Below are 26,331 nucleotides of genomic sequence, written 5' to 3'. Positions count from 1 at the left end.
CTGGCCGTGCCTGGTCTCCCATTCCAGGCTGGTGGTGTCATCCACCCACCAGTACCTGCCCCCCCATCCTGGCAGCATGGTGGGGCCCAGGCCGGGCAGGCAGAGATGCTGTTTGCATGAGGTCAAGTGGGGGGATGGCAGGGACATCGTGGGGACATTGTGGGGACATCACAGGCTGCCAGGCACGGGGCTGACTCTCTCTCCTTGTCCTTTGTGCCCCAGGTGCTGCTGCTTCTTTAAGAGGAAACGGAAGAAGACGGCTCAGCGTCACAAGTGACCGGTGCCTCCTGGGCCTTGCAGGAACCACCACGCCTGCAGCTCCTGCCCTGTCTTACTGGAAGGGGCTTCTCTTTAGGAGGGAGGAGGAGGCATAGGAGGAAGAGAGAAAAATGAAAACAAAACAAAACAAAAAAAAAAAAAAACAAGTGACATTTTAAACCAAAAAGAGAAGAAAACGTTCCAAAACAAACCACTCTGGGGTGGATCTGCTGAATGGTCTCCCTCATTCACTCCAAGCCTGAAGCTCCTTTTGGGACCAGGACTGTGGCTGGCTCAGGTCTTGGTCGCCCTGGGAGGGGGGCTGGCTGGCTGACCCTCCTTCCCATTGTTTACGGTGAAGGCATCGTTGACGCAAACCTGAGGACTGTGCTTAGTTCCTGCTCACTTTCCTCCCCTCCCTCCCCTGCACTCTGCTCCTCTGTCCTCCTCCCTCCTTAATTAAGTGAAGAAATTCCATAGGCTCGATTGGCTGTGAAGAGGGCAGGAGGATGCGGGACAGGCAGGAGAGTTGCTAAGAGAAGGGCCTGACTGCTGCAGCAGGAAGAGACAGGTTCTCTCTGTGGCTCCTTGGGAACAGTTACACTGTAATGTGCAAGCTGTGAGAAATTTGCAATCTACTGTTCCAGTTAGGGTTTTTTTCCCTGCTCCCTTGACACCTCCCTCCTGTGACAGTAAGAGAGCAGTGTGGATTGTTTTAAAGAAGCTGACGTCGTTGCACTTTTTATTATTTTTAGCATTTACAGATGCACATTGTATCTGTGGATCTCTGCGTGGCCACGCCAGCGCAGGCAGACATCCAGCGGGGAGGATGGTGGGGTGCACGGAAATGCCCTTGATTGAGTGGGGATGTCCACAACCCTCGTGCCAGTCTGGGGCTCCTGATGCCCACCTTGGGCCGGGCGCTGAGGAAAGCATACTTGAATTTCCAATCACCCTTCCTAGCTGCCAGTGAATGTCCTTTCCATGGTTTCCTACACCGTGCCTGACCTAGCTGGCCGGGAGAGGCGAGGCTGATGCCCAGCATGGCCTTGCCAAGCCAGAGAAATTTGTGCTGGTCTAAGAGATCAGGATTGAGGTTCCTGGGAAACAGCCATTTCCTGAAGCGTGGGTGTTTCTCGGTGTGGGTAGCCAGCCAGCCTTCCCAAATCCCTCCTTGGGCTGGTTGGGAACTTTCTGCAAGAACATATTAGTGGGAGGAAAGCATCCCCAGCAGGGGAGAGGATACTTCATGCCTTAACACTGATCCCATCTCCCGGTGGTCAGATAGGTTTGACTGGAATCGCCTTCACATCCTCTCTCTGAGCACGGGGCAGGTGCAAGTTCATACGCACCATCCCACCCCCTGCAGCAGCCACAGTTCTCCTGCACCACTTTGAGCCAAACAAATAGCAAGGAAAGGGCTTGGGGTACTTTGCACACCCAGAAAAACACTGAAATCTTGCATCCATCTGCAGTGTTTCCTAAATTGGAGATGAGGCTGCCAGGGGTTACTGGAGAGGTGGCAGGGCTCTGGGAGAACTCGAGCAGCTTTGGGGAGGTTATAAGTAATTCGCTGGACTTTGTCTTTCCATGTGTGACACCAGATCAGCCTGGAATAGTTCAGTTGTTATAAACTTGGGCCTGGCTAACCCTAAAATCATGGAGAGCGTGAAGGGAGGAAAGGGAGAGACTAGATCTCATTCTTGTTTATTCTATTTAATGCTAAGCTGTGTAGCTTGGAGTTCACAGAGCACCATTGCCAGGAGGTTCAGTTTCCCTGGCTGGGTAGGAGCAGGCTTAGAAGGCAGCAGATCAGCCTGGGCAGCAAGCTCTGGGCTTGCTCTTCATGCATTCCTGAGTCAGGCAGACACTGGTGTGGTGCCAGGGTGGAAAAGCCTCCCTCCTGGCCAGGATCCCAGCAGGGCATCTCTTCTCCATTCTCTGCTGCATTCTCTCCATGCCTTATCCCAGAGAGCGCAATGGAGGCACAGAGCCGTCGGTTCATGCATGCACCTCCTTCCTCCCCCCTCAGCAAAGCGCTTTCCTCCAGCCAGGCCATGGGCTGGGGTGGGAACAGGGCAGGAAGGGCACCACTCACCTCCCACAGGCACATGCCAGGTGTGCAGCCCTGTCCCCTCCTGCCACAGGGAGGACGCGGCCATGGGCACATTCCACCTTTCTCCCTCCAAACTCCTCCGCTCCCAGAAGCTGCGTCTCTGGCACAGGCGTTCCTCTCTCTGCTGTAGGAAACCATGGTTTGGCATCTTGGGAGGGTGTCCAGGGGCACGGGCGCTCCCCGGGGAGCCGCCCTGCCTGCTGCCGACAGAGCTGGCCCTGAGACACTTCCGTTGCTGCCCTCCCAAGCCCCACTAAGTGCCTGTCACCAGAACTCGATTCCTTCTGCATCTCCTGCCGTGTTTGGTCATTCCTTGCTGCCTCCACTCAAGGAGCAGCTTGTAGTTGCAGCATATGTAAGTGTTTGCAGGGTGAGGGAGGGCGGGGGGGAAAGGGGCCATCTCAACAGGTTTTGTTCCTAAATGTTTTTGGTTTTGTTTTGTTGTTTTTTGGGGGTTTTTTGGCTATTTTTTTTTTTAAGTGAATGTATTTGATCGTTTAGAAACTTTCCTGACCTTGTTTTTAAGTGGGTTGGTTTGAAAGCTGTTTCATGGTGACCCACTACAGCTTCTCTCTGGAGATACGGTGTTCTTTTAATCCTACAATGATGTGTTTGTAGGGGAGGACTGTCCCCCCACGGCATGCTGGTAATGCTCACTTGTACCAAGCCCTCTTGCACTATAATCGTACGTTGGACTCTTCAAAAAAAGGGCAAAGATGTGGGGTGGCTTTTTAACAAAAAAAAAAAAAAAAAGAAAAAAAAAGAAAAAAAAAAGAAAATAAAGCAGGTTACCAGCAAGTCCTGTGCTTGAGGGAACCACTGTCCCCAGGGAGCTCGGAGGTGACAAGGAGACGCAGCCAGACTGAGCCAGCCATGCTGTGGTAGGATGTAGGGCATTAACCTGGGCAATCCCTCCTCTCCTTGCCGGGAGCAGTTGGCAGCCAGGAGACCCCAGGCAGGGGAGGGCTCCTGGGGGCTCCTGGTGCAGGTGCCTCTGACGCGGCTCTCGGCCCTCCAACGTTGCGATGCAGTCTTCTGAGGTATCAAGTGAGACGATTTTTTTTTTTTTCCAATAAAACATTGCACTGCTGCATTGTTCTCCATGAATAGAAGTATTTATTACCTCAGCCTGACCACGGCACTTGTGTTTTGTCTTCCTTTGGCTCTGCTGGGCATCTGTGTCACCCTCTGCTCCCTTTGGAGGGGACAATGCATGGGTGGGACCTTGTGGGACCTTCTCAGTGCTTAGTGCTTTACAGCCATGGGTGGTTCAGCCCTATGGAGCTGGGCCAAGGCGTGGTGGTACTGATTTCCCTTCTCCCTGAGTGCACACATTCCCACTTCAGCCATCCTGGATGCAGGATGCCTTGTCCCTGAGGCAGAAGGGACCACAGGGAGAGGGGTACTGGGACGTGCCCCCTTGGCAAGGCTGATGGGTGGGATAAAAACTGAAGGAAAGAGTGAGAGAAGCCCTAATTCCTCTTAAATACCTGGAGAGGCCAGGCTGGAAGCCCACAGGATTTTCTGTGGGGTTGCAGATGCTTAGCTCCATCACTGAAAGTGTCACTGCCCATGGCAGCAGTTAGACTTGTAAAGGTCCCTTTGAACCCAAACCAGTCTGTGATTGCAAATCCTGCAGTTAGTTGAACATGTGGGAATTAGGTTTTCATCAGGTCTGGGTCACTGTCAGTCCCCAAAAAGATAAATCTCAAAGGTGGAGATGTGGGTTCCAAGGGCCAGGGAGGAAACCTTTGAGGTTCATCCCCTTGTCAGAGTGCTTGCGTTCCCAGACAAATTTTTAGGAGTGGGAAATTAAAGCTCCCGCTAAAAATGGTACATTTAAGGCTGGGGATTAGGGGGAAAACTGTCACACGAGAGATCAGTGTGGAGCAGGTTCCAAGCGTGGGAACACTTTGGTTCAGGTGCAGGTGTCTCCGAGTGGGCACAGTGCCAGCTGCTCTCAGAGGAGCTTAGGCTCTCGGGTGGTTTGGCTCTCTCCAACGCGCCCGCTCAGCCATTGACCCGCAGCCACTGAGCTCGCCGGGGGCTCGGCTCGTCCTCCCGCCGCGGGCGCGGCCACCGAGCGGTCACCGGCTTCGGGCGCTCCATGTCCCCCTGCCCCAGGGGCCGCGGCTGCTGCTACCGGGGACACACCGGGCCCGGAGCACACACCGGGGACAAAGCGGAGACACAACGGGACACGCCGGAAGAGCGCCCCCGGCCTGCCTCAGCCCCCGCCCTCCGCCCGTGCCCATTGGCCACCGCCACCCTCGGTCCCGCCTCTCTCCCGCCTCGTCCCCCGCAGTGGCCAATCATCGCGGCGTTCCGCTCATGATTGACAGCGTCGCGGCCGCCCAGCGAGGGGCAACGTGGCATACGCCCGCGCTCCGCCCGGCCGGAAGGTGCTGCCTTCCCCCCCCCGTGGGACCCTGTTGGTCGCGCCCAGGCGGGCGGAGCGGGCGGGCGAGCGGCGCGGGCGGTACCAAGATGCGGTGCGGGCGGGGGTGCGCGGCGGGCGTGGCCGGATGCCGGCGGCGCGGCGGGCGCTGTGGCCGGGCTGCGAGCGGCGCAGGATGAAGGTGCTGGTGGCGGCGGCGGCGCTGGGCGCGGCCCTCCTGCTCCTGCTGCCCGCGGCCTCCCGCGCCGACGAACGCAAGAAGGGACCCAAGGTCACCGCCAAGGTCGGGGGGGGCCGAGGCGAGGCCGGGGGGGGGGGATTGGGAAAGACTCCGTGTGGGGGCAGCCCGGATGGGGCGGGAGGGACCTGGAGAGGGGAACTTGGGGTGAGGGGCCCTGGATGGGTCTGGGATTGAGGGGGCCCGGACGGGGAGGGTGGGGTGAGACCGTGAGGGGGGGGGGGGAGGGGGCACCTGAAAGAGGGGAGGTGGTCTGGGGACAGCTTGGCCCAGCTCTGGGGAAGCTGACATGGGGGGACTGGGCTGAAGGCTGGGTTGGGAGGTCCAACTGGGGTGAGTGGTGAGGCTGCCGGGGGGGGATGCAGCCAGGGCTGTGTGGCACCAACCAACCTCACCTTGGGAGGGCTTGGGCCTGGTCGGAGTTGGTGAGTTGGAGTTTTGGAGGTGGGTTGGCCCAGCAAGGCGAGTCTGGCGCCCCTGATCCCCCCCCTCACCTTCCTCCGCCCCCCCACCAAGGTGTTTTTCGACCTGCGGATCGGTGAGGAGGATGCAGGCCGTGTCATCATTGGACTCTTCGGCAAGACAGTGCCCAAGACGGTGGAGAACTTCATGGCCTTGGCCACCGGAGAGGTGAGGGGCCTGTGGCACCCTGGGCCTCACCTGCCCCTGCTCGGGTCCTGCTTGGTGCCCCGGGGCAGTGCTGGGGCCATGGAGCTCCGGTCTGCCCCTTCACCTCACCCCATGTTCTCCCTCCACATTCCCAGAAAGGATTTGGCTTCAAGGGCAGCAAGTTCCACCGTGTGATCAAGGACTTCATGATCCAGGGAGGAGACTTCACCCGTGGTGACGGCACTGGAGGTAACTTGGCAGATCCAAGCCACTGTCTTGAAGTGAGACAGGAGCCGCAATTCCAACCACTGCAGGGCTGTCCCTGCGAGCAGTGTAGCGCTGGAGCTTGGTGGAATCAAGTGGGCATGGAGCTCACAAAGACATGGCCTCGCAGCAGAGCTGAGTGCTGGGGTAACTGGAGTGCTGGGAGCCTCCTGCTCCGCTCCCTTGGCATCACAGCCCTGCCCAGCCCCTGGGGTGCTTCCAGCTCCCTGCAGCAGCCCATGTCTCATGTATCCCTGTGGCACCAGTGCTAGTCCCTGTTCTGGAATTACTCATTCCCCCACCCACCTCATGTTGCAGCTACCACCACCATCACCCCTACCTGACATATTCCATGAGACCACTGTGGCCTTTTTGTCCCCCCCCTTTAGGAAAAAGCATCTACGGGGACCGTTTCCCTGACGAGAACTTCAAGCTGAAGCATTACGGGCCGGGCTGGGTGAGCATGGCCAACGCTGGCAAGGACACCAATGGCTCCCAGTTCTTCATCACCACCGTGAAGACGCCCTGGCTGGACGGGAAGCACGTGGTGTTTGGCAAAGTGCTGGAGGGAATGGTGAGGCATGGGAGAGGGATTGGTGCTCTGGGAAGGGCTCGGCTGAGCTGGCTCTGCTCAGCTGTCACACTGTGCTCCACCAGGACGTGGTGAGGAAGGTGGAGAGCACAAAGACGGACAGCCGGGACAAGCCCCTCAAGGACGTCACCATTGTCGACTGTGGCACCATCGAGGTGGAGAAGCCATTTGCCATCGCCAAGGAGTGACGGGACCAGCCCTGCCAGGCTCTGAGGGGCTGTGGGACGGGGGCTGCTGTGCTTCCCCTGCCCTGGGGCCACCGGGTCCCGCTGTGTCCCAGTGCCCAGCCCCTCTCCCTGCTGCCTCCAGCCAGTGGGACAGGGCACAGGCTGCTCTTCCATCACTTTTGTAAGAAGCACATGCACCAATAAATGTGACCAATGTGTTTTTTAAAGAGCTGCCTCTCTCCTGCCTTCGGAGGGGTGCAGATCACTCTGCATCCCTCTCCCAGATGCACCCCTCAACCTTCCAGCTCCCCTCCCAACCTGTCTTTTTTATCATCTCATCCAGCTGGGAGCAGTGCCACAGTTGGCCCTGGGTTTGCTTTGCAGAATTCCACAGCACTTTGCCAGTCAGTCAAATCCAGGAGATTTATTGCACCAAAGCCTGGATGCAGAGAGGTTTTCCAGCACCATTCAGCATCCAAAGGTTCATTCTGCAAGCCCAGAACAGTAGGGGGAAGGCAGAGCTCCTCTTCTGCCAACAAAGGCACTTTGCATGGTGGTGGGAGAGCAGTTCCCAACATCCCTTCGGCTTCTCCCAGCAGGGAGGAGTGAGTTTCACCACAAGGATCCTTTCTCTCATCACTGCATCCCTGGGTGCTGGGTGGAACTCATCATTCCAGAGGCTGGGGTTGCTGCCTGGCCGGGGACACAGCTCAGGGGGAGGTAGAGGCCCTGCAGGACCCCGCTGAGGACCGTGTTGGGGAGCAGCTCTGCGAGGAAATGGGAGTGCTGTAACAGCTTGTTCCCTCCTGGGCCCCAGTGAAGGAGAAGGGCTTTTGTAGGGCCCAGAGGAGGCTCCTGGAGGTTTTGGAGCCCTGCTCCGTGGCCCTGCTCCTTACCTGGGCCGTGTGGCCGCACGTAGGGATCCGAGCAGAAGCCAACAATGGGGCGCTGGGAGGGCAGGAGTCTGGTGCTGCTGTAGAAGAGGGGACACCAGTCCTCAGCCTGTCCCCACCATCCCCAGGTACTCAGGGTGCCTAATGGGGACAATCCTGGTGCCATGTGGGATAACCCTGGTGCTGGCAGAACTCATCTACTCACGGGGGGCTGCTGGCCTTGGGGCTCTGCTGGCACCGCCGCACCTTCAGGAAGTCCAGGATGTCCTGGGGCAGCTCCTCATTGTGGTACAGCACACCCTGCAATGCTCCAGGGGTGTCAGCACCCCAATAAGCCCCTCCCAAACCCACCACCAGGTTTTCCTCACCCCTAAAAACCCAGACTGATCCTGCCATACACGCCTCACCTGCAGGTAAACCTCCAGGCCCTGCCGGCGCTGCTCCAGCGCTTTGGGCATCCAGTTGGGGACATGGCGTGGGGGGAAGTCGGGCACCTTGCAGGTCTTCTTGATCTGAGGAAGGGTGTGGGGGTATCAGGGCAGGCCAGAGAGGATGAGGCCAGGCCACCCACATCTCCTCCTGCAGAGCTGGGGGGGTCTCACCTGCTTGTGCAGTGCCTGGAACTCGCTGTAGCGCTTGGTCACCGTGTGCCGCCGGCCATTGCACAGCACCTCCACCCGGAACACCTGTGTGGGGACAGACAGTGTGCTCCTCACCATCCCCAGCCTCACCATGCTCGTTGTTCTCTTCATCACCCTCACCATCCCTCATCATCCTCACCATCCTCATCAGCTCCAGCCTCATCATCTTCAGCATTCTCAGCGTCCTCACCAGCCCCAGACTCATCATGCTTGTTGTTCTCACCGTCTTCATCACCCTCACCATCACTCATCACCCTCACCATCCTCATCATCTTCAGCATTCTCAGCATCCTCACCATCCTCACCAGTCCCAGACTCACCATGCTTGCTGTTCTCACCATCTTCATCACCCTCACCATCCCTCATCATCCTCATCAGCTCCAGCCTTATCATCTTCACCATTCCCATCATCCTCACCATTCTCACCAGCCTTATCACCCTTACCATCTTCATCACCCTCATCACTCATCAGCCTCCCAGAGGAGGTAGGGGCCCCTAACTCACACACCTGGGGAGAGTACATGGGACACTCCACTCCCACTTCTCTAGGACAGGCAGAGACCCCCAGCCTCCAGGGCAGACCCCCAACACCCCCATGGCCAACAGGGGCATCATGGGACCAGGCAGGACCCCCAAAAGCAGCTGGGACACAATTCTCCCTTCCCGAGGGGAGCACAGCAAGGTGTGACATCCCAACCCCCACCAAACCCCAACAGACAGGGATCCTGGGGCTGACAGGGACACCAGGAAGGGACACGTGGGGACCTCAAACCAATGGGACAGAGGGAGACAACCCATCGTTCCCAAAGGCAGGTGAGGCCCCTTACCTAGGGATAGTCATGGATCTCCACCCTCCTGGGGAAGGCAGGAGAACCCCTTCATTCCCCACACAGGCAGGGGTTCCCCCCCCCACTCCACTCCCCAGGGCCAATGGGGATCCCCCAGGCCAGGGACAGCCCCTTCTTTCAAGGGTGGGCCCCTAAGGACAGACAGGCAGCTCCATCCTACAGGGACCCCCCAAGCCAAGATAGAAGAGCAGAGGACTCACCTCAGAAAGGAACCCTGTGGGGACCTCTGCCCAGCACCCCCTGGGCCAGGGACCCCCCTCCCCTTCAAGGGCTTTGTGTCCCCCTTCCCAGAAAGGGATCCATGAGGACAGCTGGGGCCCTCTCCTCCTCAGGGCACATGGTCCCATCTGCCCCTCTCTCCCCCTGCCTCCTCACTCACTGGATAGCTGGGACCCTGGGAGGAGGTAAGGGCTGCTGGGAGCCCCCAAGCACTTGGAGCATGTGGGGACATCCCGGTGGGCACATTAAGAGCCTCACACTCTCCACCATCCAGGGCAAACAGGCACCCTCAGGCCCAGGGAAGAGGAGGCACCCAGAGACAGACAGACAGGGACCCAGCAACAGCCTGGGGACAGGGGACATTCCATCCTTGCCACCCTGGGTGTAAAGAGGATATAAGAGCCCCAGAACAGGACCTCGGGGTGGGCAGGAAGAGCCTCCAAGCCCTGGGGCAAGGGGAGGCACCCCTGGGGACAAGGCAGAAGCCTGCACCCCAGGGCCAGAGGGAAGCTGCGGGATAGACACACTCCCGACTTCCAGGGCAGAAGGTGCCCCCGGGGGCAGGGACCCAGAGGTACTTGAGGACCTCCAACCCTTGAGGCTGGGACACTTCAGGGTCGCCTGGGGGAACGAGGGGACCGCCAGTCCCAGAGCTGGTGGGGCAGCCCGGGGAAAGAAGGGAACCCCCAGCCATGGGGGCGACAGGGACCTCTCCCCTCTCAAAGGTAAAGGGTCTGTGCTCCCCCCGGCTGGAACCTTCAGGAACACGCAGAGGCAGCCACCCCCGTGGCCCTCCCCAGGCCAAACCAATAATCTCACCTTGCCCACGTCCCCCATCCCCTCCTTCAAGGGCAAAGCGTCCCCATCGGCAGCGACCCCTGTGGGGATCTCTGCCCGGAGCACCCGGGGCAGGGATCCCGCTGTGGCTGCCGGGGACACTCCCGGGGCTGTTTGGGATCCTCCAAGCCCAGGGCCAGGGACACCCCGACCCCGGGGACAGAAGGCAGTGCTGGAACGAACAGGACACGAGGGAGGTGGGACATGAGAGCCCTCCAGCTCCTGGGTTAGGGTGGGAGCACCGCCGGGCAGGGAGAGAGCTCTGGGCAGAGGCAGAAACCTGCAATCCCCGCAGGCAGCGGGGACAGCGGCGGGCAGGATCCCGCACCCCCGGAGCAGAGACACCCCTCTCAAAGGCAGGGGGTCTGTGTCTGCCACAGGCAGGGACAGCCCAGGGACACGCAGCGACCTCCACTCCTAGGGCAGAGAGCGACAAATCCCCCGGGAGCAGAGGGTGACACCCCGTGGGAACGTGGGGACCTCCAGTGCCAGGGCAGCTGGGACCCCCCAGAGCAGGGACCCCTGGGGAAAGGCAGGGACCCGCACTCCCGGGAGGGGCGGGGGACACCCGGGGACAACCGGCGACCTCCAGTCCCCGGGGCAGAAGGGGACCCCCTCACCCACCGCTCCCTGCGGGCACAGCCGAGCCCCCACCCCCCGTGTGCCCCGTCCCTCACCGTGTGCGCCCGGTCGGGGCTGCGCGCAGCCGCCGGGGGCTCCGCCGCGGGGATGGAGACGGCGATCATGGCCAGGGGCACGGCGGGGCCACGGGCGGGACCGGCTCGGAGCGGGGCCGGGGCCGGGCAGGGACCGCCCCGAGCGCCCACGGCGGGGTCACGGCCCCCGGCCAGCCCGGGACGATCCTGCGGCCCCAGACCAGCACAGGGGGAAGGAGCCGCGGAGACGCCGCAGGGAGCAGGTTTACAAGGATAAGGGGAAAGGAAAGAGGGAAGTCAGCCCAAGCTGCCTTTTCGCTTTTTGAACGGGTATCGGTTTTGAGAAAAAGCACACGCGAGGCTGGGAAGGGGGAAAGGAGCAAACCTACCCCGGGTAAGGAGGGGGGTAGGAGCACCACAGCCCTAAGAGCTCCACCATGGATTTCTGGGCAATGCCACAAAGTGGGATTGCCACAGAGCCCCGCTGAGCTCAGATCCTAAAAACGGCTTCCACTGGAGGAAAGGCAGAGAGCCAAAGCCTAATCAAGAGCAGGGGCAGGTGGCCAGAGCAGCGTCCAAGGTCACCTCTGTCCTGTCACAACACGGGGGAGGCTCTGCTGCTTCCCTCGGCCTCCAGGGATGCACCCTTACCCCGCCCCACTCCCACCCTGAACACCCAGAGCCTGTTTGCCCTGATAGAAGTTTTATTACAGAACTTTAATGGCACTGCAGGAGTAAGATAATTCATTAGAGCCTTAAAACCCAGCCTGAAAAATAGATATTTGCCAGATCTCATTAACCCCCTGGCTGCGGGTCTGGTCTGGAAGCAGGAAACTAGTTTCTCTTCAGTAAGAAAATATATGTTGCTAAATGAAAAATATACAGTTAGAAGAGTTACTGGCTCACAAGCTGTTCTTCTGGGGGTGACACCTCTACCAGCTCCAGCATGGGGAACGAGGGGTCGCTCACGTGGAAAAGAGGAGGAGGTATAGTGTATATAAAAAAAAAGAAAAAAAAAAAAAAAGGCAAAACTCAGGTTTGTTTGCTCAGTCCAATTAAGAAATGGCCTTGGCTTCGGGCAGGAATGCTTCCCAGTACTTCACCAGCTGCAGGGAGGAGAGGGAGAGAGTCAGGAGCCTTGAGGATGAAGCTGCAGTGCAGGGGGCCATGCTTGAGAGATTCAGAAGCATGGCCTGAACTTGGACATAAAATCACATCGGGAAGCACTCACCTGCTGCTGAGAGTTCAATAACGTCTCAAGGTATTTCGTGACGTGGTTTCTGAAGTCCTTAGATTTCTCTTTCTGCAAGAGATGGGCGTGAGGCTGGAGCAACCACCAAAACCCTCCAGAGTCTGGGAGGGGGAAGGAGAAATCCCCAGAATTTTCCTGTTCCTCCTGGGGTCCCGTGAGGAGACCAGGATATGGGACATAGAGGATCTTTGCCCACCCAGCTTTATTTTAAGATTCTTCGTGGGGAAGCCCACTCAGCAACACCCCAGCTCACACACGTTGGGATTTAGGGATGCTGCTGGGCCAGGAGGAGGGGCAGGAGCCCAGGTCAGTGCCAAGGGCTGCCCCAACGTACCTCAAACCGTATCACCTCCTTGCGGATGACGGCAGAAATCCGCTCAAAGTCCCGCTCGTACTGTGTCACCCGGGACTCCCACTGCAGAGACAGCAAGGGCGCTTTGGGCACAGCAGAAGGAGCTCCTGCCCCCTCTCCACGGGGGGCTGGAGCCACGACCGTGCATGTGAGAGGTGCTGCTGGAGCTCACAGGAGGCAGGAGCACGAGCAGCCCCTCCTGCAGCCTCACTCAAGGCTGGCTTAGCCCTTGGTGCAGCTTGGACACAGACACTTCTCCCTCCCGTTCAGGAGGTGCTCCCCAGCCCAGGAGGCTCCTTCCCCAGCCCAGGAGGCTCCTTCCCCAGCCCAGGAGGCTCCTTCCCCAGCCCAGGAGGCTCCTTCCCCACTGGAGAAGGGAGGGCAGGAGCAGTGTAGAGACCCCACGCTCTGCTCCCTACCTCCGAGATCTCATCCTTGGCCTGCTGCAGCTTGTCAGGTTTGTTTGCCCACAGCAGCCTGGCCTCCATCTCCCTCTTCTTCTGGAGCATGGTCTGAGCATCCTGCCACCGCTGCCAGGTCTTCATGCGCTGGTCAAAGGCTCCCTGGAGGGACGGAGGGGCACAGAACTCCTGACAAGTCCTGGACCAAAGCTGAGCCAGAACACAGACTGGGTCCTGCTCTGGAGCATCCACAGCTCCTGTATGGACCAGTGGACCAAGGATATGGTGGTCTGGCCTCCGGGACAGGAAGGGGTCAGACTGCTGGACTTGCTACTCCCGTGGGATTGCTTCTTCCCAATGCACCAGGTGGGCACTGTGGACTTGATGCCCAAGTTCAGGAGCACTCAGGCTCTGACACAGCAGGCACTTGGCAGGTCAGTTCTCACCCCCTGTATCACAGGTTACCAGCTCACAGCTTCAGCCTTCACCACTGGAAGGGCTGGGGTCAGCTACAAGCCATGAACCTGCTCCACATCCCCTCTGGAGAACAGCAGCATGGCCAGGCCTCACCTACAACCATCTTCCAACCTAACCAGTGCACAACTGGACAGCCAGCATGTTTTCCCTCTGCCTGAAGAGGCCATGTCCTGCATGCCCTCTGCTCTGCCCTGTGCTTGAGTCTGGAAGACCTGCTGGCATCCCTAAGCCCACAAGGGGTACAAGGAGCAGGAGCAAAGGAGTCCTTACCTTCACAACCGAGAGCAGGCGGATGTAGTCCCCCAGGAGCTCGGCCAGGAGGAAGAAGTCATTGTTAGCCTGTTCATGGTGCAGCTGCTCAATCTTCTCCTCCACCTCAGCCAGCTGGGACAAGGCCCGAGACAGGGCTGTGTTGTCCTCTGAGCTCCCCAGCATGGCCAGACTCTTGGCAAACTGGGCTGTGTTCAATGCCAGCTCTGGGGAACAGGATGAGGGTCAGGAGAAGGGCCTGGCTGCACCAGGAGCTCCCCAGCAGAGGGTTCAGCCCTTGGAGCTGCCTTCCCATGGCTCCAGGAGATACCAGCTGGAAGAGCCAGCACTGGCTCCGTCAGGGCTAGCAGCTTCCAGCCATGAGGAAAAAGGGAAGCAGCTGAGCAGAAGGACAGGCACAGCTTTGCAGAAGTCAGTCAAAAATGCAGAGGAAGGAAAACATCCCCACTCCCAGAGGTCAGCTCTGCTCAGGTTTGCTACAGCAGCCTTCAGGCCCATGAGGATAGGCTGAGTGAATTAGGGTTGATCAGCCTGCAGAAGAGAAGGCTCAGGGAGAGCTCAGAGCCCTGCCAGGGCCTGAAGGGGCCCCAGGAGAGCTGGAGAGGGACTGGGGACAAGGGATGGAGGGACAGGATCGGGAGAAATGGCTTCCCACTGCCAGAGGGCAGGGATAGATGGGGTATTGGGAAGGAATTCTTCCCAGTGAGGGAACTGAGGCCCTGGTACAGGTTGCTCAGACAAACTGTGGCTGCCCCATCCCTGGAAGTGTCCAAGGCCAGGCTGGATGGGGCTTGGAGCAACCTGGGATAGTGGAAGGTGTCCCTGCCCATGGCAGGGGGGTGGAACAAGATGGACTTTAATATTCCTTTAGCCCCCCAAGCCATCCTGGGGTTCTATGATCCCACAGGACACAGGTTCCCTTCCACACTGCCATCCCGAGCTTATGGGGCTGGACAGAAGAACAAGGGTGACCATTTTACATCTGTCTCCCAGGGGGAGGGACAGAGGGTCCTTTCCAGCACTGTCCCAGCTCCTTGGAAGTGTCCCTGGGACAATGGTGACCCCCTCGAGAACAGCCCAGATGTGAGTGTCCCAGCCCAGATGTCCCTCTGTCACCTTTGCGGTGGTTCACCAGTGTCTCCACCACCGCGTGCAGCTTCCGCAGCCGCTGGTCCTCGCACTCCACCTCCTGCAGCTTCTCCTCAAACCACTGCAATGGGTAAATGCAGAGCTGACTCCCACAGGGGGGGCTTTCCCTGCACCCAGAGCTGGAGCTGGGGAGAGCACACAGCTCTGGAGTGAGGACAGGGATGGCCAGAGGTGCCCCGACACTCACCATGTCCGACTCGTTCATCTTGATGGTCATTTTACTGACTGCATCCGTGGCTTTGTTGAACATCTTCATTATTCCTGCTCCACTCAAGGTCTGGGTTCCTACTGCTCTTGGGAGCTGGGAAGGAATGGAAAAGTTTGCTTTGCCATAGGAGATGGAGCGCCAGGCTGGGAGAGCTGGGGGTGTTCACCTGGAGAGAAGGCGGCTCTGGGGAGACCTCAGAGCCCTATTGAGTGCCTAAAGGGGCTCCAGGAGAGCTGGAAAGAGACTCTGAACAAGGCCTGGAGTGACAGGACAAGAGGAAATGAGTTTCCACTGCCATAGGGCAGGGACAGATGGGATATTGGGAAGAAATTCTTCCCTGTCAGGATGATGAGGATCTGGCACAGCTTGCTCAGAGCAGCTGTGGCAGCCCCATCCCTGGAAGTGTGCAAGGCCAGTGGATGAGGCTTGGAGCAACCTGGGATAGCAGCAGGTAGGTGCTGCTGCCCATGGCAGGGGGTGGAATAAGATGGGCTTTTTAAAGTCCCTTCCAGCCCAAGCCATTCCATGATTCTGTTTTGCGCATGAGATACCTGCTGAGGGATCTCTCCCTGCCCTTACCTCACCCCACAAGCCTTTTGTTTGGCTGAGGGGATGGTTCAGCAGCTTTGGTGGGCACCTGGTGCCACTCTGACACTCCCCACTGAGTTTTGTGGGATCCTGCCTCATTAACTGCTCAAGGACCATTTCCTTCAGCACTTCCAAGGATTCCTTACTTCATCCTACTGACCTCCTCCTTCTCCAGGAACTCCCTGACGTCCGGGTCCTGCAGCATGGTTGGATGGCTGACCACTCTCCGTAGGTACCTGTGGGAGGAACAACTCCAGGAGTTACTTTGGCTGTAGCAAATCCAGCTTTTGATTTTAAATCTGTCCATCTCAGCTTGGTATTTACTCCAGAACAGCAGCTGGGGGGCTGGAAATCAGAGCCAACAGCTGCTCTAGTTCACCCAGCAGTTCTCCTGTCTCCCTGGGGAATTTGGTGGTGCCACCATGAAGAGCAGAGCTCTCTGAGATCCCTCACTCGGGTCAGGGACAGCTGATGGGGTCATACCTCTCTAGAGCAGCCCGACGTTTTTCTAGGAACTCTGCAGAGGAGGAATCTTCTTTCCCAACTTTCACTTTGGTCATGCCTAGCACAGAGGGAAGATGTGATTAATGAGCTGCTCTAAACTCTACACACAAGGTAAAGTGGTTTATTACAGACTATCAGGGTGACAGTGGAGGAGAAGAATCTTACAACAGGAATTAGACTTTGGAAATTTGAAATCTGCCCGTAGCCAAGGAACTGACAGGCAGGAAAGAGGCAAAGCAATGGGCTGAACTCAAGTGAGCAGCAATTCAGTGACACCACTGAGGTTGTACTCTTCACCAAGCAGGTGGGGAGGCATCTGTGAACTCCATCAAGGATTTAAGTCCAGAGCTCCAAGTATGGGGCCAGAGCTTTGTCTGTGCCACAGAACCCAGATTCTTTTCCTTGTCTACTCTGCAGCTTCCAGTCAGCTCTGACACTGCTGCAGGGCAGTCCTTGGGCACAGAGCTCCCATCAGAAGGACTCAGGAGAGCTGTGCAGAGGCAGCCCTGGTGCTGTGCAGCTCCTGACTCACCTATGAGGCTCTTCTCGGGCGGCGGAGGGACAATGAACCCGTTCTGGGCGTGCTTCTCTGACAGCTTCTCGTAGAGCCCCAGGAAGTCACTGAACCTCCTTTTCACTGAGAACTGCTTGCTCCTGAACATGGGCATGCTGGTCTGGGAAACAGAGGGCACTTGGGTCACACTCCCCCAGGAAAGCCTGGCCCTGCTGGCACCTCTGGGGTGAAGTGGGACAGCACCAGCTCTGCAAGATGTGAGCAGAGTTTTGGCCCAGGTTTTCCACAGTTTCTCTCCCAGCTGGGTTCTCCCTGGAGCCAGCAGCAGAATTAATGGCATTAAATAACAAACAGCTGTTCCTGTAGCCATGGGCTGCTTAGTAAGCCCTGCCCACTGCCTAATTCCACCATCCCTACTCCACACGGGAACAGGGACACACCCCTCAGGCCACCTAAAGACTACAAGGGCCACCAGTGCTTTGGACTGGGTTTGCAGAGCAGGAATTAAGGATAACAAATCCTCCTGTCTCTTCTTCAGACCACAGGTTGCCTGTAGCCCAGCAGCCATAGTACAGGCAGCTGGAGAAACTTTCCAGAGCCAGACTCCAAAGCATTCCAGCAGCTGCATTTCTCATGGGAACTGAAGGGAATAGGTCCTGATGTGAATGCAACAACAGCAGCAGCTCTGCAGAGAGTGTTGAGCTCAGGTCAGCTCAATCTGATGCTGCCACTGGCACAGAACCTTCAGCAGCAGCCCCGGGCTCAGGGACTCTCCCAATAGATATCATTCCTGCTGCTCCCTCCAATGCTGAGCATCCCTCTCAGCCAAGGCTGCAAAGAGGTAACTGGCTGTGAAAATAAAGCCAGTCTCCTTTCAAATAGATTCCAGCCCTATTCCTCTGCTGGGCTCATCCTTTGTGGATTATAACTCCTGAATCCACAAAACAAGGCATTCAGGCCTTCTGTTTATTTAGGTCACTGCTGGCTTGGCTAAGGACACACAGTCCAGCTGCCTCTAAGCATGGAAAAATAACAGAAAATTAGACACAGAGGGGTTAGACATACCTGTGTTGACACTTTGTAGGCTACGTAGGCATTCATGCCATCCCCTAAGAAAAACAGAAAGGAAGTGGTGGGATCACAACATCATCACTTTCCACTATTCCCCGAACACAAAGCACAAGGCTCCTGACCTTTTCCTGCCTCAGTGATCCTGATTTCGGGTCTGATGGAGCCCTGGATCTTCCTGCAAAACCAGAGGCAGCATCCTGCTGCATGGCCCTGGACTCCTGCCCAGCAGCCACTTCCCAACCTGCTTTTGCCTCCCCACACTTCCTACGGGAGCCAGCACTGACAATTGGGCACTTGTTGTGCCAGCAGCCTCTGGGCTGGCTCCACACATCTGCTCAGACCCCAACAATTCGGGGGCTGTGGGGCACATGAAACAGTCTATTCACGGGATGCAAGTCAGCCTGGATGGGGCTGGATCCTGGAACACCACAGGCAGCTTGCTCCAGCTCACACAGAAATCCCCTTGTTCACCTGGCAGTTCATCTGAAGGGCATCCTCCCGGCTCCAGTGCTACCCTTAAGATACATCTGATTTACACCTCCCTGCTCCAGAGATCACAAGCCATGGAGTGGGAACAAGCTGCCACTGGCTGGGCTGCTCTGCTGGCTGAGATCAGATGTTCCCTTGGGTTTTCTGCACCCCAGGAACTTCCACGTGGCTGGTCATGGCACTCTGACCCCTCTTTCAAATAGACAGAAACCCTCTTGCTTCTCATTTTGAAGCCAGAGTTGTTTCCCTGGCAAGCCCAGCTTCCAGGGAATGTGCCAGAGCAGGGAACAATGCACTCAGTTTCAGGTTAAGGGAATTTTGCTTAGCCCATGCCAGCTCCACACGGGGCAGTGCTGCCTGGAGGTCATACCAAGTTGGTCACCACAGTGCCAGGCACCAAGAATCCCAAAAACCTGGCTCTGGGCTTTCTACAACCTGCCTCTGCCTGGCTCATCCTCACCCTGGGCTTTGTGCAGCATCATATCTTTAAGATGCCAGAGGAAGCCTTGGAAACGTTATTCAAGGCTCGGGTTTGTGCTTAGAGGCAGGAGCTGCAGGGCCACCCTGGCCCCCCCAGCCCTTTCTCCTGCAGGGCCATTACTCACCAACTTTCTCTGGGTCACTCACTCCCACAGTCAGGTCAAATTTGTCCTCCTGCTCCTCCTCCTCCAGCTGTTTGGAGAAAGCACAGAGGGACAGCAAGTCAGGAAACCAGGGTTCAACCCACCCCAGACCATCACGGTGAGCTTGTCCCCCTGCAAGGCAGCTCTAGCACCTCAGTCTGGCCAGGACTGCTCTATAAACCCTTCCAGCTCCTCATCGTGTCCAGGCAAAGATCCCAAACTGGGTTTGCTGTTCCCACCCCACTCTCTGCCCAGACTGATGCACAAACTGCTCAGCCCCAAGAAGAACCTGCAGAGCTACCATTCACAGCTTGGACCCTCAGGACCAGATCCACCCCTGTGACAGCTCTGGAAGGAATACGGACCTCCACACGAGTAGGAATGCCACCAGGCTGACCTGAGCCCCACTCCAGTGGTATCAGTCCCAGACTGATGGCCTGAGATATAAATCACGGCATTCAATAAGGCAATTACATATTAATTACATCATTTAACATTCATGTTTACAACTGAGTACACAGAGAGGTTCTGCCAAAGACAGTTTGAAACCTGCAGGACAGTTTGGAATTCTCACCTCCTCATAGCTCTTTGAAAGGTTTCTGGAAGAACTTGCTGCTACATCTAATGAGGGCAAAGGACTGGATGGTTTGGCCACCTCCTTCTTCTGGTTGTTCTGAGTGTTATCAAGGGACAGCTCCACAGTAGCATCTGTCAAAAGAAGTTTGCAAGGGTCAGCCTCTCTCTTGGGGTCTCTGGAAAGGCAATTGCAATATTCTCTGATTCGTGGGATCCAGGAAGTAACAACAGCCTTAATTAGCAAAGAAATCCATGGGGAGAACACCTGTAAGCACTGGAAGAGCATAACAAAGCCTTGTCACTGCAGTAAGAGCAATTGATCAATCTGCTGGAGAACATCACGTGAATCCAAGGAACTTATTCCAGAAGGAGCCAGGCATCACCTCTCACTGACCACCTCCCTGCTGTGTGCTTGGGGAGCTGCACCCTGGAGCAGCTAAAGCCAAGGCACATTTTACCTGGGAGGAAGGCTCCTTCCCAGGCTACCTCTCCACCTGGAGGATGTAAAAACTTCCACCTCTTAGTAGAATTATCCAGAATTGACTCTCAGCCCATCATGCCAGGGCTGGGGAATGTCTGACCCTCCTCATTTTCCCCTGCTGAGGGGAGTTGTGTTTCCTGTTCCTTGGGAACAGCCAGGTCTTTAGCAGAGATGCTTCTTCCACTGGCTCGGAGTCAGGAGAAGGTGAAGGAAAACCCTTTAACTCTGAGGAGACACTCACCACCTCAGGGCTTAAGGCAACAAAAGCAACCCTCACTTTAATCCTCCTCAGCTCCTAAACAGTTACTCCTGTGGCAGGATTATCCTAGAGACCTGGCAGGGGCTGCTCCAACCTTCCTGAACACAACACCAGAGCAAGCAGACTCAAACGTGTGTTTGAGATAAGGACTTATGATCTGCTTTGGTTATGGGTATTGCAGGACTATCACTCCAGGCCTGGGGCTGAGAGAGGCCCAGCACACACACACACTCACCTGCAAACAGGTCCTGATCATCCTGCTCCACATGAACTCCGTTCTCTTTGGAGGAGCTGCTCACAGGGAGAGGAGGTTCTTCTTTCAGGGCCGGGGAGTTGCTCTGTGAGAGGATTAAAAGGTCAAACAAAGGTCATTTACACTGAGGGATAGAGGAGCAAACATGTCACCTTCCTTGTCCACCACCTTCAGCATCACTCTTTCTGCCACTTTTAAGGACAACAAGTGTCACACCAAACTCTGGTGCCACCTTCCACCCAGAAAGGACCATCCTGGCTGCCAGGAGCAGGCTTGGGGACGAGGGGACAGCCCACCTGAGAGCTTTTATGCCAACCAGTCCTCCCCACCAGAAGACAGAGCTGCTCCAGCACTCCTGTTACAGATGCCCGCATCCCAAGCCATCCCTCATTTTGCAGGCAGACAGATATCCCAAGGAAGAAGGGGACAGCAAGTGCTATTCTGTAGGTCCCAGCAGAGAACAGAACAGGTCTTTGATGGGCAGTAAATGGAGCTCTATTAGAGACTCCAGAGCAGCAGCTCCTTGGCACTCTCTCCAGCAAGGCAGTGCCACCGGATCACGTCGCTCCTGAAGGAGTGAAGCTGTGCTGAGGCTTCTTTAAGGTGCTAAAAACAAAACAGCCATCAAAACACTCACTTGATGGCAAGAGCTCCTGTATTTTAGGCTGTTTGCCTAGAGGAGGGACTGCTCCCGGCTTGGATCACAGCAGTTAAAGGCAGGAGCTACGTGTGTTCGTGATGGAGAGTGGGGAGCAGAGACCCTCCATGCCAAACATGCCCCCAGGGTCCTTCAGACCAGTGTCCAAGACAACAAGAGGAGTGGTGACAGTGGTGACCTATGAGGAAAGGGCTCACACAGCTCCTCTGCTCCCCCAGGAAATATTCATGCTCATAAAGAAGCCCACTGCACATGGACAAAGTGGTTTTCTGCTGCAACTGCTTCCCAGTTTGCCTTAAATTTAGTTCCTCAGTTCCTTTAGTTCCTCAGACGTGAAAGCACCACGCCCTGCTCCTACTTCTCCATCTGCTGCTACAGAGGAGCCGTGGCCTGGTTAGATCAGCCCACACAGGACACCAGCCATGTCTGGGGTGGATTCAGCACCCCCAACATCACAGGTACAGGCAGAGGTCCCCCTGCGCCAGCTTCACCCTCACCACAGGGAAACAGAACTCTTTTGGGCTGTGCTCACACAGGGATCCAACCTCTGTCAACAGACAGGAGAGGCCCAGCTCTGGTTCTACTCAGGTCTGACCAAACACTGCCCTGCTGGTTGCCCAGGTGCTGCTGAGCCCCTGAATGCTGGCAGCCAGGCAGACCTGCCTCTCCTGTGTGGGAGCTCAGCACGTCACTCCTGATGTCCAGAGCTACTGAGAGAACCCTTGGGGGGCTCGGGAGTCTTGGAATGTTGCCAAAAGCACTTGGTGGCTTGATTTTGATCCATCTAGAGATGTGCCACCGATGTATGAGGAGATGGAACCTGTGAGAATCACTCGGGTGTAAGTGGTGAAGGGAAGCTGTCATTATAGGGTGAATCACAAATTTTGGGGTTTTGGTACAGGGGGGTTGCAGAGACAAGATGGAGCAATCAGGGCGTGCCACCAGGCTCTTCTTTCTTCTTCCTGTCTTCCATCTTCTGCAGTGGTGTTGGCATTTGGGGATTGGTCTGGGATGAGAGTGTAGTTAGTGACGACGATGAGAGGTATTGGGGACAAAAGGTAAATATGATATACGTAGTTTTTGTTATAAAAGATGCGGCCGCCTTGGGGGTGGGCAGAGTGCCTTTGGCTGCCGTGCTGGTCAGATCCTTCGGGCAGAGAAAGGACTTTATAGATAAGAGATAATAAACAATTCTGAAGACCGAAAAAACCTAGCGTCCAGACTCATCTTTTGAAGCCCAGCGTGCAAGAACCATCCTGAGCGTGTCTGGGGGCAGAGACAGACAGCCAACCCCGTACCCCTGCTCCCCACAAAGTGTTTTCCTAACATTCAAGGGCACAGACAAGCAAGGGCACCAGGTCACAAGAACAGGCCTGCATTAGTTACAACAGTGCCTTCCACAACAAAGCCAAACACCTGATAAGCTGCTGGGGCTCAGCAGCCTCCCCCTTCCAGCACAGGGATGTGTGATTCCCATGAAATCCCATGGCACTCAGTGCTCACCCCTCTTGGTGGGCCACAAACCATCAGGCCACCTCCTGCACCCTCCAGTTCCCCACCAAAGAAAGCTCCAGACCACCTCCATGACCTGGTGCCTGCCACAGGTACCAGCACCTTCCTCTTACAAGGCCCAGGGCTGGACTTTCCCAGGTTTCCAAACAAACCCAGCTGCTGCTTTGCCCAGAGCAGTGTGAGTTCCACCCTCACAAGGTCACAATCCATCCACATTCCCCCAGATCTCCCTTTGTCCCTGCTGCAAAGCACAAGCACAGCTCACAGACACCAGGCAGGAGCTGCAGCAGAAGCAGGGCAGAGACAGCTCTGGCTTGGTGTCAGGGGCAGGAGAAGCTTGGCCAGGCTGTTCCCAGCAGATTCATTTGGTCATGGCCACAATCTCCTGTTCAAGGCCTCCCTAGGCTGGAAAACTGCAGAATGTTTCTGGGGAACTTCCTGCCACAGACACCAACTCCTCCTGTGCCTCCAGCTGGATCTGGAAGGGTGGAAAAAGTCTGGGTGAGTCTGGTGAGCTCCCAGAGCTCAGGGAATCAACCCCACAGCATTCCAGCCTCCAGGAAGGGCTTCTGTGGGCCCTCTAGCTGAAATCCTTGCTCCATGAAGATGGTGATCCCAAGGACCAGAGGCTGACTGGGGAAATTCAGCTGACAGGGATTCAGCTTGGGAAAGCACCAGTCAGTTATAACTCCCCTCCTGCCTGCTGGTCACTGCCTGGAGCAAACCTGGGACAATGCCAGCAGGAGTCAATGCCAGCAGCCTTCAGCAACCTGGACTTGCTGCATAGGAGACTGCTGGAAACAAGGAAAGCTGCTGACACCCTTCACACCTCCACCTTCAGGGATTTGTGCAGCAGCACCTGGCTTGCTAAACAAGTACCACCAAAGGCTCCAAAACCCTCCTGCAGCCCAACACGAAGCCCGAGTGAGCAGGGAACACCGGACGCCTTTGTCACCTCACCACCCTCAATCTCAGACTGAAGGTAGCATGGCAGCACCCTCTAGATGTCGAGGGGACCAGAGCTGATGATGCTGGGGAAGGCAGACGGGGCTTCTTCCCCCAGGGAAGCCTCACAAGCCTCACAGTGAAGAGGCTGAGCTGTGGCTTGGCCGTGAGGGACCTCGAAGCCCACCTCGTTCCACCAGGAACACCTTCCACCAGAGCAGGCTGCTCCGAGCTCCACCAGCCCGGCCTGAGGCAGGCGTTCTGCGGGATCGGAGAGGGAACAGCCCGGGCAGACGGGTGCGGCCGAGCACAAGCCTTCCCTCAGTCCCACAGCCACGGGAGCCTCTCGAGCCCCGCCCGGCCCGCGGCTCCCCCTGAAGGGACACGAGACCAGAGGCATCACCCTCCTCCCCCCTTTACTCGGGAGATGTCGGGGTGTCCGCACTATTTTCACCAAGCCAGGAGGATGCCCCGGGTAACTCCTCGCACACGGGCCCGGCCCCGCAGCGCCCCCGGGGCGGGGCGCCGCCCGCGGCCGCACTCACGCTGCCGGTGAAGATGTCCTCGCCCTCCGAGTCGCTGTCGGGGGCCCCCAGCCCGCGGTGCTCGGGGAAGGGCGGCGGGCGGCGCTCGGCCGGGGAGGGCGAGCGGGACCCGTGGCTGCCGCCCGACGCCATCGCCGCCGCTTCCGCCCGCGCCCGCCCCGCCGGAAGCTCCCGCCACGGCTTAACCCGCGAGGCGGGGCCTCCCTGCGGGCGGGCTGCGGATTGGGCAGCGTCCCTATCCGCCCCGCCCCCGCCACCATCGACAGCCAATGGGCGCCGCCGCTGGCAGGCGCCGCGTCGTCACCATGGAAACGGGGTGGGGGCCGTACGATTGTGGCGGCGGAAGGAGGAGCGCGGCCCCGCCGCCCGGCGGGAGCGGGGAGCTCCGTACGCCGTGTCCCCGCAGCGCCCCGGCTGAGGGGGCCGCGGGACCCGGACAGTGAACCCGTGTCCTCTCGACAGCCCGGGGAGTACTCCCGTAGCGCCCAGAACACTCCAGGCTGAGCCCCTCCCCCCTATAAAAACATCGCAGGATGAGCCCTGTGCCTTGAAGATGCACCAGAATTAGCCCCATAATCTAGAGATGTCCCAGCATGAACCTCATACAAAGTCCGGGACACCCCAGAATGAGCCCTATACCACTCCAGATATTGCAGGGTGAGCCACAGACCTTGAAGATGTCCCAGGATTAGCCATTTTTGCCCCCAGGATGTTCCAGGATAAGTCCCAGACCCTGATGATGTTGCAGCATGAACACCATAGATTCACCAAGACATCCCAGGCTGAGTTATATACTCACCATGATTTTGCAAGATGAGCCTCAGACCTTAAAAATGCCCAGAATGCACCCTACACCCCACTGAGACATCCCAGGATGACACCCATACCCCTCAAAGCACCTCAAGGTAAGTTGTGCACCACCAAAAACATCCCAGGAGAAGCCTCATACTCTGGAGGTCGATCAGGCTGAGCCCTCTAAGCCCCCCAGAACAGCCCAGGATGAAGCCCATACACCCTCCAAAACCTCCCAGGATGAGCTCCATAACCTCAGGCCATCCCAGAATTAACCCCATACTCCCACAAGACATCTCCAGATAACCACCAAGACATCCCAGGATGAGACACACACCTTGAAGGTGTTTCAGGATTAACCCTACACAATACCCAAAGACAGTCCTAGATCAGCCCCATACACCCCAAAACATTAAAACATTCCAGGATGAGCCCCATACCCCCCCCCCCCCCCCCCCCCACCCCGGACAGTGAGAGCCCATGGTCATGGATCACCACCATCCTGTGAGGACAACAATGCTCTCACAGGAGAGCACCATGAGGAGCTGGGCAGGTGAGACACCCTAGAGTTCCATCAGCTCTGGATTAAGGGAGAGCATCCAGCTGCAGCTGAATGATCTGGGGGTCCCTGACCCCTGCAAGACACCCCAGAATTAGATCAATTCCTGGGTGCTGCCCCATGGAGAGGATCTGTTTCTGCAGGTGGGAAGCACTGGGTGCTATGGGAGAGTAACAAAGAGATGGATTTTCCTTCTTTTCCCTCAGCTTTCTCCTGTAATGGAGCAGCAAAATCCAGCAGAGATCTCCAACCTTCCATGCCAGAAAACTTGGTCTAGCACACATTTGCAGCCAGGTCACATTTTCATCCCTCATCCACACTGGCACAGAGCAAACAGAAAACAGAACACAGCTTATCTTTATCTGAAGGACTCGCCAGTGTCCTCCCCAGCTCCTGCTATCAATGAGCAGCTGCTAATTCCCTCCTGCCTGAAATTCTCCCTGGGATTTGCAACAGCAAGGTCTGTTCTTTCAGTGGCAGGTGAGAATTGTCCAGATATCTACTGGGCTTGGATACACTGGAATTGTCCCAGATTGCCTCAGTGGAGTTGGAATTAGAGGCTCACCCCATGGAGAACCTGCCAGTGTCACTCTTTTGAAGAGGATGGCTAGGAATGAACACAGCTGTCCCAGAAAACTCCCTAAGGATAAAGCATGAGGAGCATGTACATCATTTAAGATCAGCAGGAGAGGCAGAAGGAGGAGATACAACTTCCAGGAGGATTGGGAAGTCCTGCCAGCTGGACTTTGCACTCTCTGAAGGAGAAGAAACTGAGCTACCTTGGTGAGCAGTAAAGATAAATCCCACCCAAGCCCCAACAGCCTCATTCTCTGTAAAATCTCCCTTTGGCCCCTGAAGGATGCCCTTTTAAAGGACCGGTTTTATCCACTCAGGGTTGGAGCTTGGGCAGTCTGAGGATGAGACAACTTCTGCTGCAAACCTCTTTTGAGTACACACCAGGCTTTGGGTGTCAGGTTCAGACCTCTGGGTGGGTAGAGGTGGCCCAGTTCCAGCTCTCCCACAGGCTTAGGGGAAATCCCACCATAAAACCAGGCAGGAGCTACCAAGATTCCCACAATGGGAGCAGACATTGCACACACTCAGCCTCAGAAACAAA

The 26,331-nt window shown here is 57.0% G+C and overlaps 4 protein-coding genes across 7 annotated transcripts in view; 2 read left to right on the top strand and 2 right to left on the bottom strand.

Annotated features, from left to right (window-relative positions):
- The window catches only part of CSNK1G1 (casein kinase 1 gamma 1), a 101,061-nt gene extending 97,594 nt beyond the window's left edge, over positions 1–3,467 (top strand). For both annotated transcript variants that reach the window (XM_059858032.1, XM_059858033.1), the window contains one exon: positions 223–3,467. In XM_059858032.1, the coding sequence (XP_059714015.1) occupies positions 223–277 (55 nt within the window). In that variant the 3' untranslated portion in view covers positions 278–3,467. The remainder of the gene's footprint in view (positions 1–222) is intronic.
- A 1,412-nt stretch (positions 3,468–4,879) lies between these two features.
- On the top strand, positions 4,880–6,869 carry PPIB (peptidylprolyl isomerase B). Its single transcript, XM_059858034.1, has 5 exons — positions 4,880–5,055; positions 5,527–5,640; positions 5,775–5,868; positions 6,273–6,457; positions 6,541–6,869. The coding sequence occupies exons 1-5, from the start codon at positions 4,900–4,902 to the stop codon at positions 6,661–6,663; spliced, it is 672 nt and encodes a 223-aa protein (XP_059714017.1). The 5' UTR covers positions 4,880–4,899; the 3' UTR covers positions 6,664–6,869.
- Positions 6,870–7,047: 178 nt separating this feature from the next.
- Positions 7,048–10,849, bottom strand: SNX22 (sorting nexin 22). 3 transcript variants are annotated; one of them, XM_059858035.1, is made up of 6 exons: positions 10,758–10,849; positions 8,138–8,221; positions 7,943–8,047; positions 7,741–7,835; positions 7,539–7,615; positions 7,048–7,409 (listed from the first exon to the last, which is right to left on the bottom strand). In XM_059858035.1, the coding sequence occupies exons 1-6, from the start codon at positions 10,824–10,826 to the stop codon at positions 7,279–7,281; spliced, it is 561 nt and encodes a 186-aa protein (XP_059714018.1). In that variant the 5' UTR covers positions 10,827–10,849; the 3' UTR covers positions 7,048–7,278. The 3 variants fall into 3 exon arrangements, with proteins under 3 accessions (XP_059714018.1, XP_059714019.1, XP_059714020.1); XM_059858036.1 differs by having other exon boundaries at positions 7,539–7,612; XM_059858037.1 differs by lacking the exon at positions 10,758–10,849 and adding an exon at positions 10,063–10,556.
- Positions 10,850–11,422: 573 nt separating this feature from the next.
- SNX1 (sorting nexin 1) lies at positions 11,423–24,030 on the bottom strand. The gene is made up of 15 exons (XM_059858031.1): positions 23,864–24,030; positions 20,186–20,288; positions 19,209–19,342; positions 18,617–18,683; positions 17,517–17,560; positions 16,470–16,611; positions 15,917–15,995; positions 15,594–15,669; positions 14,825–14,938; positions 14,605–14,698; positions 13,489–13,694; positions 12,760–12,903; positions 12,323–12,403; positions 11,968–12,039; positions 11,423–11,842 (listed from the first exon to the last, which is right to left on the bottom strand). The coding sequence occupies exons 1-15, from the start codon at positions 23,993–23,995 to the stop codon at positions 11,792–11,794; spliced, it is 1,539 nt and encodes a 512-aa protein (XP_059714014.1). The 5' UTR covers positions 23,996–24,030; the 3' UTR covers positions 11,423–11,791.
- Positions 24,031–26,331: the final 2,301 nt, after the last annotated feature.

The sequence above is a fragment of the Haemorhous mexicanus genome, chromosome 13 (assembly GCF_027477595.1).
Source record: "Haemorhous mexicanus isolate bHaeMex1 chromosome 13, bHaeMex1.pri, whole genome shotgun sequence".
Lineage (NCBI taxonomy): Eukaryota > Metazoa > Chordata > Aves > Passeriformes > Fringillidae > Haemorhous > Haemorhous mexicanus.
This window is presented reverse-complemented; position numbering and strand designations above follow the sequence as displayed.

Excerpts from the sequence above, each read along its gene's own strand:
- PPIB (XM_059858034.1), top strand. The coding sequence starts at position 4,900 with ATGCCGGCGGCGCGGCGGGCGCTGTGGCCGGGCTGCGAGCGGCGCAGG. Across the intron at positions 5,641-5,774 it reads TGGCCTTGGCCACCGGAGAG|AAAGGATTTGGCTTCAAGGG; the intron begins GTGAGGGGCCTG and ends CCACATTCCCAG. Across the intron at positions 5,869-6,272 it reads CCGTGGTGACGGCACTGGAG|GAAAAAGCATCTACGGGGAC; the intron begins GTAACTTGGCAG and ends CCCCCCCTTTAG.
- SNX22 (XM_059858035.1), bottom strand. The coding sequence starts at position 10,826 with ATGATCGCCGTCTCCATCCCCGCGGCGGAGCCCCCGGCGGCTGCGCGC. Across the intron at positions 8,048-8,137 it reads TCCAGGCACTGCACAAGCAG|ATCAAGAAGACCTGCAAGGT; the intron begins GTGAGACCCCCC and ends ACCCTTCCTCAG. Across the intron at positions 7,410-7,538 it reads CGTGCGGCCACACGGCCCAG|AGCTGCTCCCCAACACGGTC; the intron begins GTAAGGAGCAGG and ends ATTTCCTCGCAG.
- SNX1 (XM_059858031.1), bottom strand. The coding sequence starts at position 23,995 with ATGGCGTCGGGCGGCAGCCACGGGTCCCGCTCGCCCTCCCCGGCCGAG. Across the intron at positions 14,939-15,593 it reads AGTTCCTGGAGAAGGAGGAG|CTCCCAAGAGCAGTAGGAAC; the intron begins GTCAGTAGGATG and ends ATTCCTTCCCAG. Across the intron at positions 12,904-13,488 it reads GCCTGCTCTCGGTTGTGAAG|GGAGCCTTTGACCAGCGCAT; the intron begins GTAAGGACTCCT and ends CCGTCCCTCCAG.